This window comes from Gorilla gorilla, chromosome 17 (genome assembly GCF_029281585.2).
Source record: "Gorilla gorilla gorilla isolate KB3781 chromosome 17, NHGRI_mGorGor1-v2.1_pri, whole genome shotgun sequence".
NCBI lineage: Eukaryota > Metazoa > Chordata > Mammalia > Primates > Hominidae > Gorilla > Gorilla gorilla.
Window position 1 is genome coordinate 103478960 of NC_073241.2, and position 14088 is coordinate 103493047.

General features: G+C 41.5%; 1 protein-coding gene across 6 annotated transcripts in view; it reads right to left on the reverse strand.

Moving 5' to 3' along the window:
* The window catches only part of FBXO15 (F-box protein 15), a 74468-nt gene that overhangs the window by 51459 nt on the left and 8921 nt on the right, over positions 1-14088 (reverse strand). For all 6 annotated transcript variants that reach the window (XM_055367981.1, XM_019014206.3, XM_055367982.1 and 3 more), the window contains 4 exons: positions 10611-10715; positions 5264-5506; positions 4253-4462; positions 829-955 (listed from right to left, as the gene is read on the reverse strand). In XM_055367981.1, the coding sequence (XP_055223956.1) occupies positions 829-955; positions 4253-4462; positions 5264-5506; positions 10611-10714 (684 nt within the window). In that variant the 5' untranslated portion in view covers position 10715. The remainder of the gene's footprint in view (positions 1-828; positions 956-4252; positions 4463-5263; positions 5507-10610; positions 10716-14088) is intronic.

Sequence of the window (14088 nt, forward strand, 5' to 3'; positions counted from 1 at the left end):
TGAAGGTGCCACTCTCCAGTAGCCAGGCAGAGGACAATCGAAGCCACCAGAGTGCTCACAACTCTGCAACCGACAAAGCTGGATGCATGCGAGTCACCGAACGCAGAGCAGGCAAGCTGCGGTCTCGCCCACAAGCCACCTTCACACAGAAAGGGGAGGAGGGAAAGAAAAAGTGACGGCCACAGTCGGCTAAGGAAAAGGGATAAGACGATGGTGTTGTCTGAAGCTAGGGTCTTAATCCCGTCTAGTCATTGTAAACTAATGCATAACGCCAACTCAGAAACAGATTTGTGAACTACTATCTTAAAATATCAGCCAGACCTGGTGAAACGAGAAATCTTATGCAGAGAGAAAGGATAACATCGTAGACAGCTGACCCTGAAGAGCAGATTTCACTCAATGCCGCACCTACAGGATCAGAAACAGGCTTCGGAGACAAGCGTGCTGAACACATAGTAAGGGAAATGTCAGAGAAAGGGCATGAAAGGAAGAGAAGAAGGAACGTGGACTGATTGAAAGTGGGAAAGCCACATGACATTAAAGGAATAACATGAAGGAAAACATGAAGGCAGGAAGAGGTTGTTGTCTATGATAGCAGAACAGCAGAACAGATAGCAGAGTTGTCTATCACAGCAGAACAGCACAGCAGCCTCGGTGGAACAGAGAGGGCCATGTTAGCTTGAAAAAATGAAGTTGGTGAGATGGTAAAACGGATTGCAGTTAGTGAAAAGCTTAAAGGATTTTACATTTGAAGTCATACATAATGGTAAGTAAATGTGGTATTGTGATGGGGAAATGACACAGTACATACAGGGACTCAAGTCTTACCTTCCACACTCCCACCAGGAGGCCAGGGTGCAGGCAGAAGATCCGAATGAGTCTGTCACAGCCAATCATGGTAGATACGGTCAAATGACTCAGATTGTACTTTGCAATTAAAGAATGCCATCGGAGTCTTTGAACGTTATGCCAAGGAAAGGAGAGAGAGAAGTGAGCTTTCCTGTCCATAGTGTTGTCAATTCTCTTTAGTGTATCACAAATGTGTTTGAAGAGCATGTTAATGATGTGCTCAAACTAAGTCGCACGTTGGCAGGGTGAGGACACAAATGAATAAAAGGCAAAATGGATACATTCAGATTTCCAACCCAACTAGGTATTTCTTCCCCTCCGTCTTGCTCTTACTGTCAACTCAGTGACCCAGCCGGGAGGAAGTTGAAGGACCAGGAAAGTGATGAAGTGGCAGCATTGTCTCCTGTTCTATTCCCTCCAAATCCAGCACAATACAATCTAAAGTAGACTCTCAATGTATATTCCTAGTCAAGGGAGTGAAACGACACAGAAGCAAAGATACACTATTTCAAGTGACATAAGAACGGGTGGTCTCAGGAGGTGGCTGGAAAGCAGATGGGCCTTTTACAGTTATCATCAAGGATAACTCAGAGATAGTGAAAGTTGACACATCAGAAATAAACTAAATCACCAGTGTTTTCATAAAGGAGACACTAACACAGCATTAGACTGAAATCCCTGAGGAGCTGGGGCCACATTTCATTCAACAGCTGGTGCCCAGCACCTCAGGCACAAGCCAGCAGGCAATAGGAATTCAAAGGTACATTAAATAAGTAAGTTAAAAAGGACACCAGCTGCAGTCCAGCTTCAAAGTGGAAGGGACTGTGAAGCATCAAAACCAGATCCGCAGCTACCACATGACCCTAGTCCCATGTTCAGCTCTTCAAAATAACTTCTTGTGCAGAGAACCACAACTGGGTAAGGAGAGACGGTCGGTGAACGTGTGTCATGTAGAAATTAGAAATAAACCCAGCATATGCAGAATACACTTGGAGGAGGATAAATGCAGGGTCAGGAACCTCACTATGGAGTCAGAGAAACCTGAGGTAAAACCTTAGCTTCAACCTACAGTGACTTTGCGACTATTACAGGCTGGTTCTTTGTGTATGAAATCACCAGCCTGCTGAGTGGGGATGAGAGCACAGGGCATGGGGCAGGTGCTCAATAAATCGCAGTCCCTGCTAGTATCATTAATGTGGATAGAGGAGGCTGGGTGGGGATGTGAGAAACCTTCTTCTCTGAAAATCTGGCTGTAGAGGTACTTATTAAATAGACTCTGAGAATGTGCTGAGTCCTCATGTGCTTGGCCTTACAGCCACAGACACAGAAACTAAGGCTGACGTTTCTCCAGCAGTTCTCACAAATTTAGGGTGGGACAGCACAAGTTGCGGAGCAGAAAATGCTGGCAAGGAAGAAAATTTGGAGTCTGACAAGAAAGGTATAAATTACAGGGAAATCCAGATTACATCAATAAGGCTTTCACTGTTGTTGAAAAACTTCTCATAGAGGAAACAAAAAAGACCCAAATAAAAATCACAAAGGCTCTTTTTGGCTGTCACACAGATGCGTATAAGGATTTATATTCCTGCATGATGAAAGCATTCACTTACAAACTTGCAATAAAAGTGCCGATCAAAACAAATCCTAAAAAACACTTTTAGTTTTGTTTATCACAGTTGATCAAAGGCTGGCTGGAGTCCATGGAAGTTTCACGGAAATAAATTACATCAAATGAATTTTCCCAATGAATTCTAGCATTGGGCACTATGTAGTATCTATTACTTCTGACCTTGATGACCATTTCAGGGAAATACTGCCTTTAACTGAGCTTTATAATTCAACATTATCCATTTAACTTAGTTCTTCAGGATCATTTGAATTAATGTTAGCCATTTTGTCCTAATATCTGTAAGTAACATTTCATGATATGCCAAGTAACATATTGTTTAGCAAAACTAGTACAGTTTGTGGACTTATTCTCCAAACGTAATTTTGAAATGCATAAAGCCTAATTACTGCATTAGAAAAAGCTGGCTTCCTTCATGATCCCGTATGAAATTTCAAAGATTTATCCAAATAAAAGTACCATTTTTTAAAAGGTAACTGTTTCCAAAGTATCTTCAGTAATATATTTAGGAAAAATAATTCATTTTTCATCATAACATTAAGAATATTTTTAGAGTACAATAAAACCTGGATTTGCCAGCACCAAGAGGTCTGAATAGTCTTACATTCAGAGCATGGGAAGAGAGCTCAGTAGTCACTAAAACAATGCTCAAAGAGCAGGCGCCATGGAGAGGAGCCAAAAACAAGGTCCCCAGTTACAGAGCTGCAAAAAAAAAAAAAAGTGTCTGTATCCAGGGAAACCATGAAAGAACCCTGTCCCTCCACAGAGATGGCAGGCACTAATGTCAGATATCACAGTATCCTCCATAGCAAGGACAGACAGGAGAGAAACCAATGGGTGGAACTGCAGCACGCAAGGATGGTAAGAAAACGACATGGTAAATACTCCTGAAAAGTCAAAGAATACTGAGACAGTGAAGGAGATGGGAGGGCAGGAAGCCAACACAGGAGAAGGCAGGTATTACCTTTATATTTGCAATATATCTTATATAAAGCTATGTTAGCTTGCTCCAGAGATGAGGATGCTATGCATGCCATAATCCAGCTTTTAGGAGGAAGCAATCAATGATGAAAAAGACAGCCTGAGAGAGCTGCTCAGAAAGGCAGAATGCCAGCCTCATAGTGAGTATGGACTCGGTGCAAAGCCACCTGACAACAGAATAGTAAAGGGCTCACTAAGCATTACCCATGTGCTGCACACTTAGCTGACCTATGCATTTTATAGTGATATCTTTTGATCGATCTTATTCATTGCAGTCATATATGTTAAATACTATGCCAGTATAACGATCATTCCATTTCATAGAGGAGAGAATGGAGACACAGAAAGAGTAAGTTACTTGCACAAGATCACATATCTAGTAAGTTCAACAGAAGGCAGACAAAATAACTCATAATTATGACTTGGTTTCCTCATATTTAGACTATGATTAGTATATCATTTACTAAAGAAGGAAGATATCATATATCTTTCTGTTAAGATGGTTAAAATGAAAAACCTCAAAGGTTAGCCATCAATCATCCAGGAAATTTTGTTAACTAGAACATCATTCTTTACCATTAAAGACAACCCCAAGATACGAGGAAGTTAAATTTAGACCTAATCAGAAATGTGATAAAATGCACTCTTTTCCTCTTCTACATTAATGCAGAATGTACATTTAATATGTGATAAAATTAAAAAACACTGCTCTTATTTTTTAATTACAAAAGTAATGCCAACTAATATTTACATATAAGATGCTCTCACTCAACAGTTCTGCTGATTGGTACTTACCTATGTTTGGTGGGAGTTTTATACCAGTCGGTAAAAACTGGTGTCATGCCACATAAATCTAAGGTTGACAATGATGCTAGGCACGGCCATTTTTTGCCATACCATATAACAGTAACTGATGTGTCATTTATGGAAAGATCAACATGCTCCATGATATATTCTTTTCCACTTTTTTCTTTCAGTATAATTGCCCAACCTAAACCAAATATTCTGGAGAAAGAAAAAAAAACTAACAATGTTTGCCTCATTGAAAAAACAAAAATGCTAAAGGCAATTTCACGTATCTTCTCTAAAGCATCTAGTTCCTTAAAAGCCAAAGTCAAAATTCTCAGAATGTGCCCAGTATAATTTTCATTTCAACAATAGTACTCTCTTTAGACTTTTTCTCCTCACCTAACACCCACTGAACATCCATGATTTTCCAGGTACTGGCAATATATAAATAAGACAAAGGTTCTGCCCAGAAAAGAGACCTTGAACATTCTTATTGTACTATAGCAGATAAGTAGGTTACTTCTGCTTTTCATTAAAACTTTAGGCTACTTACTAGTTATCCCTCTGTCTCCGCAAGAAATTGGTTCTAGGAACCCCATGATACCAAAATCTGTGGACGTTCAAGTCCCTTATATAAATGGCATAGTATCTGCATATAACCTACGCACCTCCTCCCGTATTCTTTAAATCATCTTGAGATTACTTATAATACCTAATACAATGTAAATGCTGTGCAAACTGTTGTTATTATGTATAATGTACTGGTTTTATTTGTATTCTTTTTTATACTGTTATTATTGTTTCAGGTTCCCCCCCACCAATACTTCTGATCTGCAGTTGGTTGAATCAGCAGATGCAGAAGGCTATGCGGAATAGGAAAATGATACATATTTTATAGATGCACAAAACACACAAAAATACTAGAGACAGTCCCAAACAATCTAAACTGCACATATGTCCTGCGTACACGATACTTTGAGCTGATGCCATCATTCTCTTTTGGAACACACTGCGTACCTGAGGGCCTCTTTGGTCTTAACTGGAAGGCCTGTGTAAGGGTTGACAGGTTTGAGAATGTCAGCTAGTGCGGCTTTTACAGATGCTATTTGTTTTGTGATATATTCTTTCTTCCAGTAACCAGCTTCTTTATCCTGAACTGACAGAAAGCTCATAGACATAGCTATCTTCTCTACTGAATTAAATTTCCAATTTGATCTTGTAGGTGAAAAAGCAGTTGAGTAGATTCTGATCCAAATAAAACTGGAGGGAAAAGAGGAAATATGTTAACTAAGAGACACTGTCACCTACCTTAGTCATAATATATCAAATTAGAGATGCATAATATTTTCAAATAATCCAATTCCATGAATAAGCCAAGCTGAATATTTACAGTTGAACGTTCATCTGTTAAAGTGAATTGCAGTTTGAGATTTAGTGTTTTAAATTCAACACCACCAAAAACACATTTTAAAAAAAGGAAAAGCCCATTTCCCAGGGTCAGGTCTCAAGTGAGTAATCTCACGTTATTTAGGATCATCCAAACCACTGCCCTCTTATATCAGTAATGGAATAGGAAATATATTATTTAAACATAACGGAAAGTATATGTAGTATGATTCTTGTTTTTAAATACATACATGCTTTTAAAAAGATCAGAAAGGATGTATGTACACACACCAAGAAATTTCAATAGGGAACAATGGAATTGAACATTCTTTTTGCTATTTTTTAACTTTCAACAAGGAATAGGCTTTCACAAAGAGAAAAAAAGTGAAGGTTTTTAATGGTAACAACTAAATAATAGTTAACATTAAGTTTTGTCAACATTTACTATGTGTCAAGCATCGTTTAACCACTTTATGTATTATACATGACTCATTTATTCCTCAGAAAGAAACCAGGAGGTGCTGGTATTCCTGTCCCCACTGCATAGATGCTGTAACTGAGGCTCAGATGCAAGGTGAGCTGCCCCAGGTCTGTGCACTCAAGTGTATAGTGAAGCTGGGATCTGAACCAGAGCTCACACTCTTATCACCTGGGTTTCACTGCCTCTTCAATCACAAAGAAATGGGTCAAAGAAACTGAATAAGCTCCCCAAATTCAGACAGCCAATAAGCCTCAATGTTGGAATTCAAATTCAGCTCTGACTCAAAGTCTGTTCCTTCCACTCATCTCTACTAAGAGGGCAGGAGAAGCCCCACGAGTGGTGGCAGTGAGCTGGCCTGAGGGCTCCTCCCTCTCAGCCAGTACTCTCCACCAGGAAAGAGAAGGAAGACACAGGGAAAACTGAGGCAGCGGTTAAAATCAATTCCTTATCTGAAAGGCAAACTTTGCATTTTAAACATTAATGATTTGCTCATTTAGGTCTCCACATTACTACTCAGAGCAGCATGGGATGAAGCAGTCAACGGCCTGGAGGCTGCAAGGAAAAAGTGATTCCCCCACAGAGCAGTGGTCCTGAACTGCAGCAGGACCCCTGGGGATAACTGGGTGCTCTGGGGAGGCAGAGCTATTTCCTTAACCACAGCAGAAAAGGACCATTTCTCAAACACATGACTTCGGAACACCACCTCCTTGACTCAGACATTACATGGACTTCCCAACAAATGCAAGCTCACATACAGTCAGACCCTGGTTGAATTCTCTTCCTAGTGTGGGTTTCTCAAGTCATTTCTCACTCTGCAAAATAACTTCATGCCTAGCTTTTATATTAAAGTGTTTGTGTTTTCAATTCAGAAATTTCTAGACTTTCCTATGTAAGCGGACAGATGCAATGCGATGACGAGTTGAGTACATTTAAGTAAAGCTGAAACTGTTCACCAAAATCCTTTGAATAGACACTTTTAAAACTCCCTTTGCATAAAAGCTTGCTTGTGTTTTCTTCACATTTATTTTATTCAGCATCTCACCCTATGTAAGTACTCCTTTAGCAGGACCTTTATGGAGCCTTGAATTCCTCACATCAGCACTATCTAAACAAACTCTGATACTATTTTTACATGCGTTAGCACTTACCAACTGCAAAAACAAACACTGCCGCAGAGATGGGAATCACAGCATAAACTCCACATGCAGTGAGTAACCATAACCACAACTAACATTCGTATGATGAACTATGTTCATACACATGATCATATATTACTTACCGTAAGTGAACCTAAGTGAAAACATTTTATATTGCAGATGGTTCCCCTTGATTTTTTATAATATACAAATGTTAAGGTTCAGATACCTTTCACAGTCTCCAAACACATTTACTTCTTGATCCCCAAATGCTCCATCCTGTTAGAAGGCCCAGTCAGATTCGAGGACGAGGGCATATTTATCCAACAGAACTACCAACAGGCTCAGGGAAACTCAAACAAGTTGTTTAGAAAATGGGGCCAATTTAATGTTCAGATAAATAGTGTTTGCCAGAGTACATGGCAAATAAAACCCCCTTGTGATAAGCCAGATGTCACCTCATCCACACATCCCTGTTATTCTCACGCAGAGACAGGGCTCACACAGAAGGGAGTAGCCCCGCTGCTGGGATGGGGCACTGGGGAGCCCCCTGCCCCTCAAGCGTGCCTGCCCATAAGTCATCAGTGTAACTCGCTACACTATGTGTGCTTGCCCTCTCTTCAGAAGCAACGCTTAGAATACAGCGTAAACTTTTCAAAAACACATATTGATTACTTGTTCAATTATCACACATCCTTTTCTGTAGTCTGACTTCATGATCAGACGTTGACTTTAAGAGTCAGACTATGACTCTTTAGGTCCTTTAGCAGGACCTAAAAAGTGCAATTCAACTTAGCACAGTTAAATATGTCCTTTGAAAAGGAAAAGAAATGTGAGTGCAATTTCATCAGTAGCTCATATTTCCAAATGGCAACTTCCAAGAAAGTGAGGAGGGCACACAAATAATACAAAAAGTATGCAAAAAACATCACTAGAGCTATGCTCCAAATCTGATTCCAGGCCTGGTTTCTTCACCATGCAGGTGAAGTGGAGAGAGAAGACAGTAAAGAAACTAAGAAATATACAATTTATCAGCTTATCTGAAGAGTCTGAGTTCTACCCTTAAATAAAGTGGGAACCCTCCAGAATGCTAGTTTTAGATATTTGGTTGACTCCTTCCTTGAAAAATGCCTTGCTGTGCTTTCTTTTAGTGACCACCTTCATCTCTTATTAGATCATTGTCTTAGTCTCTTTGTGTTGCTACAAAGGAATACTTGAGGCTGGGTAATCTGTAAAGGAAAGAGGTTTATTTGGCTCATAGTTCTGCAGGCTATACAAGGAGCACAACACCAGCATCTGCCTCTGGTGAAGCCTCAGGAAGCTTCTACACGTGGCAGAAAACCAAGGCGAGCCAACTGTGCAGAGATCACATGGCAGAGAGAGAAATAGAGTGAGCGAGCAAGAGAGAAGGAAGGGAGGTCTGCCAGGCTCTTTTAAACAACCAGCTCTAGAGCAAGAACTACAAGGAAGGCACCAAGCCATTCAGGAGGGATCTGTTCCCATGACCCAGATGACTCCCATTAGGCCCCACTTCCAACACTGGGGATCAAATTTCAACATGAGGCTTGGGGAAACAAACAAATCTCAACTACGTAAACTACAACAATCATTAAGGAAGGGAAATGTAGAAATTGCTCTAATTCATTCTATAACTACTGTGAAGAACATTATTAGTTCATTCATTGATATGTGTAAGTGTGTGTTTGTGTGTGTGTGTGCATGTATTGACATAGACATACATATATCCTTCCATATAGGAAACATCTCTTTAAATTAAAAGAAAAATCACCCTTTCCAACTAGGGAACAGTGTATGTCCTCTTCAGAGTACGACAATGGTTGAGGACAGCTTTAATGAGATCTGAGGGCTTATTCTGAGTTCCTCACTTAAGTGGCATACACCTAACAACAAAGATGGACTAGATTAGTTATTTCAGAACTTGACTATTCATTAGTATGACCTGGAGAATTTCTTTTTTTTTTTTTTTTGAGATGGAGTCTCGCTCTATCACCCAGGCTAGAGTACAGTGGCGATCTCAGCTCACTGCAAGCTCCGCCTCCCAGGTTCACACCACTCTCCGGCCTCAGCCTCCCAAGTAGCTGGGACTACAGGCGCCCGCCACCATGCCCAGCTAATTTTTTGTATTTTTAGTAGAGACGGGGTTTCACCGTGTTAGCCAGGATGGTCTCGATCTCCTGACCTCGTGATCCGCCCACCTCGGCCTCCCAAAGTACTGGGATTACAGGTGTGAGCCACTGCGCCTGGCTGGAGAATTTTTAAAATACAGATTTCAGAGCACTAAATTATAATCTCTAGAAATGCAGACTAGGGATGGAAATGTTTTAAACTTTCCCAGGTGGTTCATATGTAGTCTTCCCTGGATGGCATTTGAGAACCACTGCACTAAATGACATTCTTGTCCACCACGTTCCAGGGTTAACTAATACGACAGCTCTCCTTCTGCCACTCTCCGTCTCCTTACCTAGCAAACAAAACCATCAGTTAAAACCGGCATTCCCTCTCATCTTGCTGATCTCCCCAGCTGACATGTAGGTCCTACGTAGGAATGACGTTTGTCTGATCTTCTGATGCAAAATGAGAGAGGGGCCTAAAAAGCCAAGATGTTCTGTTGTAAGCCACGAAATCCTCACTGAAAGGAGGATTCCACCATCTCTCCCTCCAAGATACAATTCTGAGATGCAGGCTAAGATTATAGTGACAAACAGAAGCAGAGGTTTCTCCCCTTCCTTCCTAGATCCACCCCCTGCAAGACCAGATGACCACAGGTGAACCCCTCTCTTTTGGCTCCCTTCATCCAAGCATACAGCCTCTAGGAGAGGACAGTCTTGGCCTCTCTCTATCCATTTCACTCTCCCCACAGAGTAAGTTAACTTGATTGGCATGTTTGGGAGGAGAAGCTAAGTACACCTAACTTAGTCTCTTCCTTCTCTTTCTTTAGGATCTGCTTGGCCATCAGCAGAGAGCACTCATTCTGCTCTGCAAATGCACGGCCAGGGTCAAAGCCAGCAGGTCCCTGCAGTGCTGCTTGAGACTCTGTGGTTAGGTCTGATTCTGTGGGGAATACAGCGAAGACCTCCTGGCAACAGACCTGAAGCTGCATTCTGTAACAGCTACAGCAATAACAAGTTTGATTTTTTTGTTCCATGCAAAGTATATTCCTTTAAGCATATAAATGCAAATATTTGAAAATTTCATAGTTAAAGCATTTGACATTTCCACTTGTGTGTAAAAATACTCTTGAATTCTCTTAAATTCTTAAAAATGGTTAAAAAGTTACTAGTTTTCCTGACTTCCATCAAACTGTCATCAAAACATAACAGAGACTTGGATTTCTGCTTACTTGTCATTGGCTAGATGATAAAAGCGCCTGCTCACACATCCAGTACACAGAAGGCTCACAGCATCCAAGTAGGAAAATATCTTCAGCAAGATTTCTGAAGGCATTCTGCAAAAACAGAAAAAGAAAAAAAAATCACCAGAATGGACCAGGGCTTAATCTGCAGATTACCCAGAAAACAACTGGCTGCTCATCTCTAAATAGAAGGCCATAGAGAGACCCCTCCTGTACAAGAGGCAAACTGTACCCTCATCTTCAATTACTTTCTTTATTGAAATGTTCTGGTTATTCTAATTCTCATGACATAAACCATAAATAGAGCCAAGGGTTGGAAGAGCTAACTTCCTCAGCATTTTAATCACATTCATACACTGTGAATCAACAGGCAGGATTTCAATGTCCCCCATGAAACTGTGTATTTTTTTATTATTATTTTTGTAGAGATAGGGTCTTGCTCTGTTACTCAGGCTGGAATGCAGTGGCATCATCAGGGTTCACTGCAGCCCAGAACCCCTAGGCTCCAGCCACTCTCCCGCCTCAGCCTCCCCAGCAGCTGGACTACAGGCGCACGCCGCCAAGCCTGGCTAATTTTTTGTATTTTTTGTGCAATTTCACCATGTTGCCCACCAAACCTGGTCTAAACTAGGTATGTTTCTTTAGTGAGATAAAAAGAGAATCAGAGAACATATTCTTAGGTATTAATAAGAAAAACACAGAATCTCTTTCCCCAAAAAAGTAAGTATAATGGGAAATAGCAGCTTATTCCCACCTCGCCCACACCGATCCCAGGCGCCACCTTCTGAGCACCCTTGGGCTTTTGACTGCTTCCTCTGGGGCTTCAAGGAGACACCAAGGGCCATAAGTTTTTTCTGAAGTGTCTGTTTTATTTGTATGCCTAAATATGATAGTGAGATATAGTCTCAATATTCCACCTATTTCTATGATCTCAGAATTCTATAAAACACACTAATAATCTGAAAGCGACTAGAAAGTATCACTAGTGTCAAGAAGTCAGGAGTGCGCCTCTATGAATCTTCAGCAAAAGGGCAAGCGGCAACAGAGCTACCACAGATTGTATCAAGGGTCGGTGGGGGGCAGTTCTAGGGATAAAGGAGTCAGGGGAGAAATCTTTTGTCCAATTTAAAAGGGCTTGCCCATACTGTCTACTTGTGATTGTTATGATTTTAAATTTGTTTATTTTTCAAGAAAATGAGGTAACTGGGTGTTTCACAGGAAAATAATCAGTCCTATAACTCCGATAATACTGAGAAAGAATAAAGTAGATCCTCAGAAAAAAGACAGTTAACGTTATGCCTGTTGGATATGTATCACCATGTAAATGTCCCCACTGCTCAAAGCTCCAGCTATAGTTAACCAGAGATGTTCTGAGAGTTTAAACGAAAAGCTTTGCTTAAGCATTAATTAAATCAGTCCCCAAAATAAAACCCCTCCCATTCAGAGTCAATAAATTAGATCCTTTCAATGAGAAAAAGTCTCTAATGCTAGAGACAGCAAAGTTGCAAGAAAACATATTTTTGTGACCATTTGGATTATTCATTGCATATAATTTTTATATTTTGATTTAACTATTTCACAAAACTTCATATCTATTATTTTTTAAATCAGTACGATTGAACAAAAAAACAGAGCTGGGCTTAAAGACATTTCAGAAAAGTATCCAGCAACTACCAGAATTATTTAACTGGAATAAAATCCCATTCAAGACAGGCATTCAGCAGGTTTTTACCTTCCTCCCCACTGGACTAACCTAATGAAAAGGCGGGTACTCTGTGTCCTTCTAGCAAAAGGAGAAAATCTCTACTTTATAGTTAAGACAGTGGAGATCGAATACATTCTTAATCATTGTTCAAATAATTTCTTCTAACCTGGTACAATCAATGCTTATACCCATATTGGATTACTTTCTGTTGGATTCTAGTTATTTCACTTTGTGTGGGGTAAGGAGACAGGATGATAGGGAGATAAGGGAAAGGGGAGGTGAGAGGCAGGACCGTTAAAGAAGTTCAGAATGTAGAACAAAGAAACTGCTTTAAACCAGCAAGCTTCCCTGAGAATGTTAATTTGTGCGTGTTCATTTTCAGTACTGTGGGAATTCAAATGTGAACATGTCCTTGTCCCTGCTTCATATTGTGGATCTATCCCAATATTCCTGCTTTCCTCACTTTCTTCCCCCTGTTCCGATGGAGAATGCTCACTTCCTCCCATCAAAGCACCTGTGCTCTAGGTCCCCACGGTTTCTGCACAAGGACCTCAGCCTCCGGTTCCTGCCTCCCTCTTCCACACTGTTCATAGGAGCCTCTGAATCACCCTGAATCTCTCATCTGAAACTGCACTCTTCCTTTGGTTCTCCCCACCCCCATCTCTCTGGAGCCGCCACCTAATTTCTAGGCTCCCTCGCACTGCCAAGCTCTGGGAAAGAACAAAAGAAAACAAAACACTTGTCTACACCTGTTGCCTCCACCTCCAAGCCCCCTAATTTTTGCTTTCTACATTCCAGTGTGGAATAGAACACATGCAAATAGGAAAATGAGCGGCCAGCCCCTTCCCTTGCATTCACCTGCAACAGCTGTGAGGGGCCACCATGCCCTGCTGCCTCCTCCCCCCGCCTCCCCAGGCCGCAGGTCACTGACTGCTCTTGTGTTGCAGGCTCTCTCCTCTTCTGCTTCACACACAGCCTCTCCTCAATGTCTTGGATCTCAGGGCTCTTCCCTGCCTGCTTGGTTGGTTCTCACTGTCGCAGGTCCTCCAAGCTTGCTCCTGAGTCGCCTTTGCCTTCCCTTCCCCACCCTTTCCCTAAGCCACCTCACCCAGCTCCATGACTGCTGACCCCACCAGGCCTCATCCTGAGCCAGACTGACACATCCATCATCCATCTGGCATCCTCCATTGCACCTATCCCAGGCATCTCAGCTGTACCCAGTCCAAAGTCATTATCATGGCCCTCTCTTCTGCCCTGACTCCACCTCTCTTCCATCTCAGTCAACAGCACCTCAATCTGTGCTACTGCTTCAGCCATCAGCTCTGGATTCCTACTTGCCTGTTTCCCCCTCACACCTACATTAATTCATAAATGAATCATGTCAGCCATGCCTCCAACTATATCTCCTACTTGCCTGTGTCTCTCCATCTTCCCTACTTCTAGAGAAGAGAGGTAAACAAATAAACAAGATAATTTGGGAAATTACATGGCATCCACACTCCTCCCCAGAGCCTGGTAGCCCCGCCTGATGGGCTCCCCAACCCCCACACTGTTCCTGCAGCATCTGGAGCCCCCACTACCACACCTCTGGTCTCCCCTCGCTGGCAAGCTCCTCTCAAAGCTCCTGAATCTCAATGTTCAGTTCTCATCTTAAATGCACCTCCTCAAATAAGTCTTTCCTTACCATGCCACCCCATTATTCTGGATTTGGGGATCCATTTGTTTTCTCGACAACAGGTATCCCAGCTTACTGTATTTTAA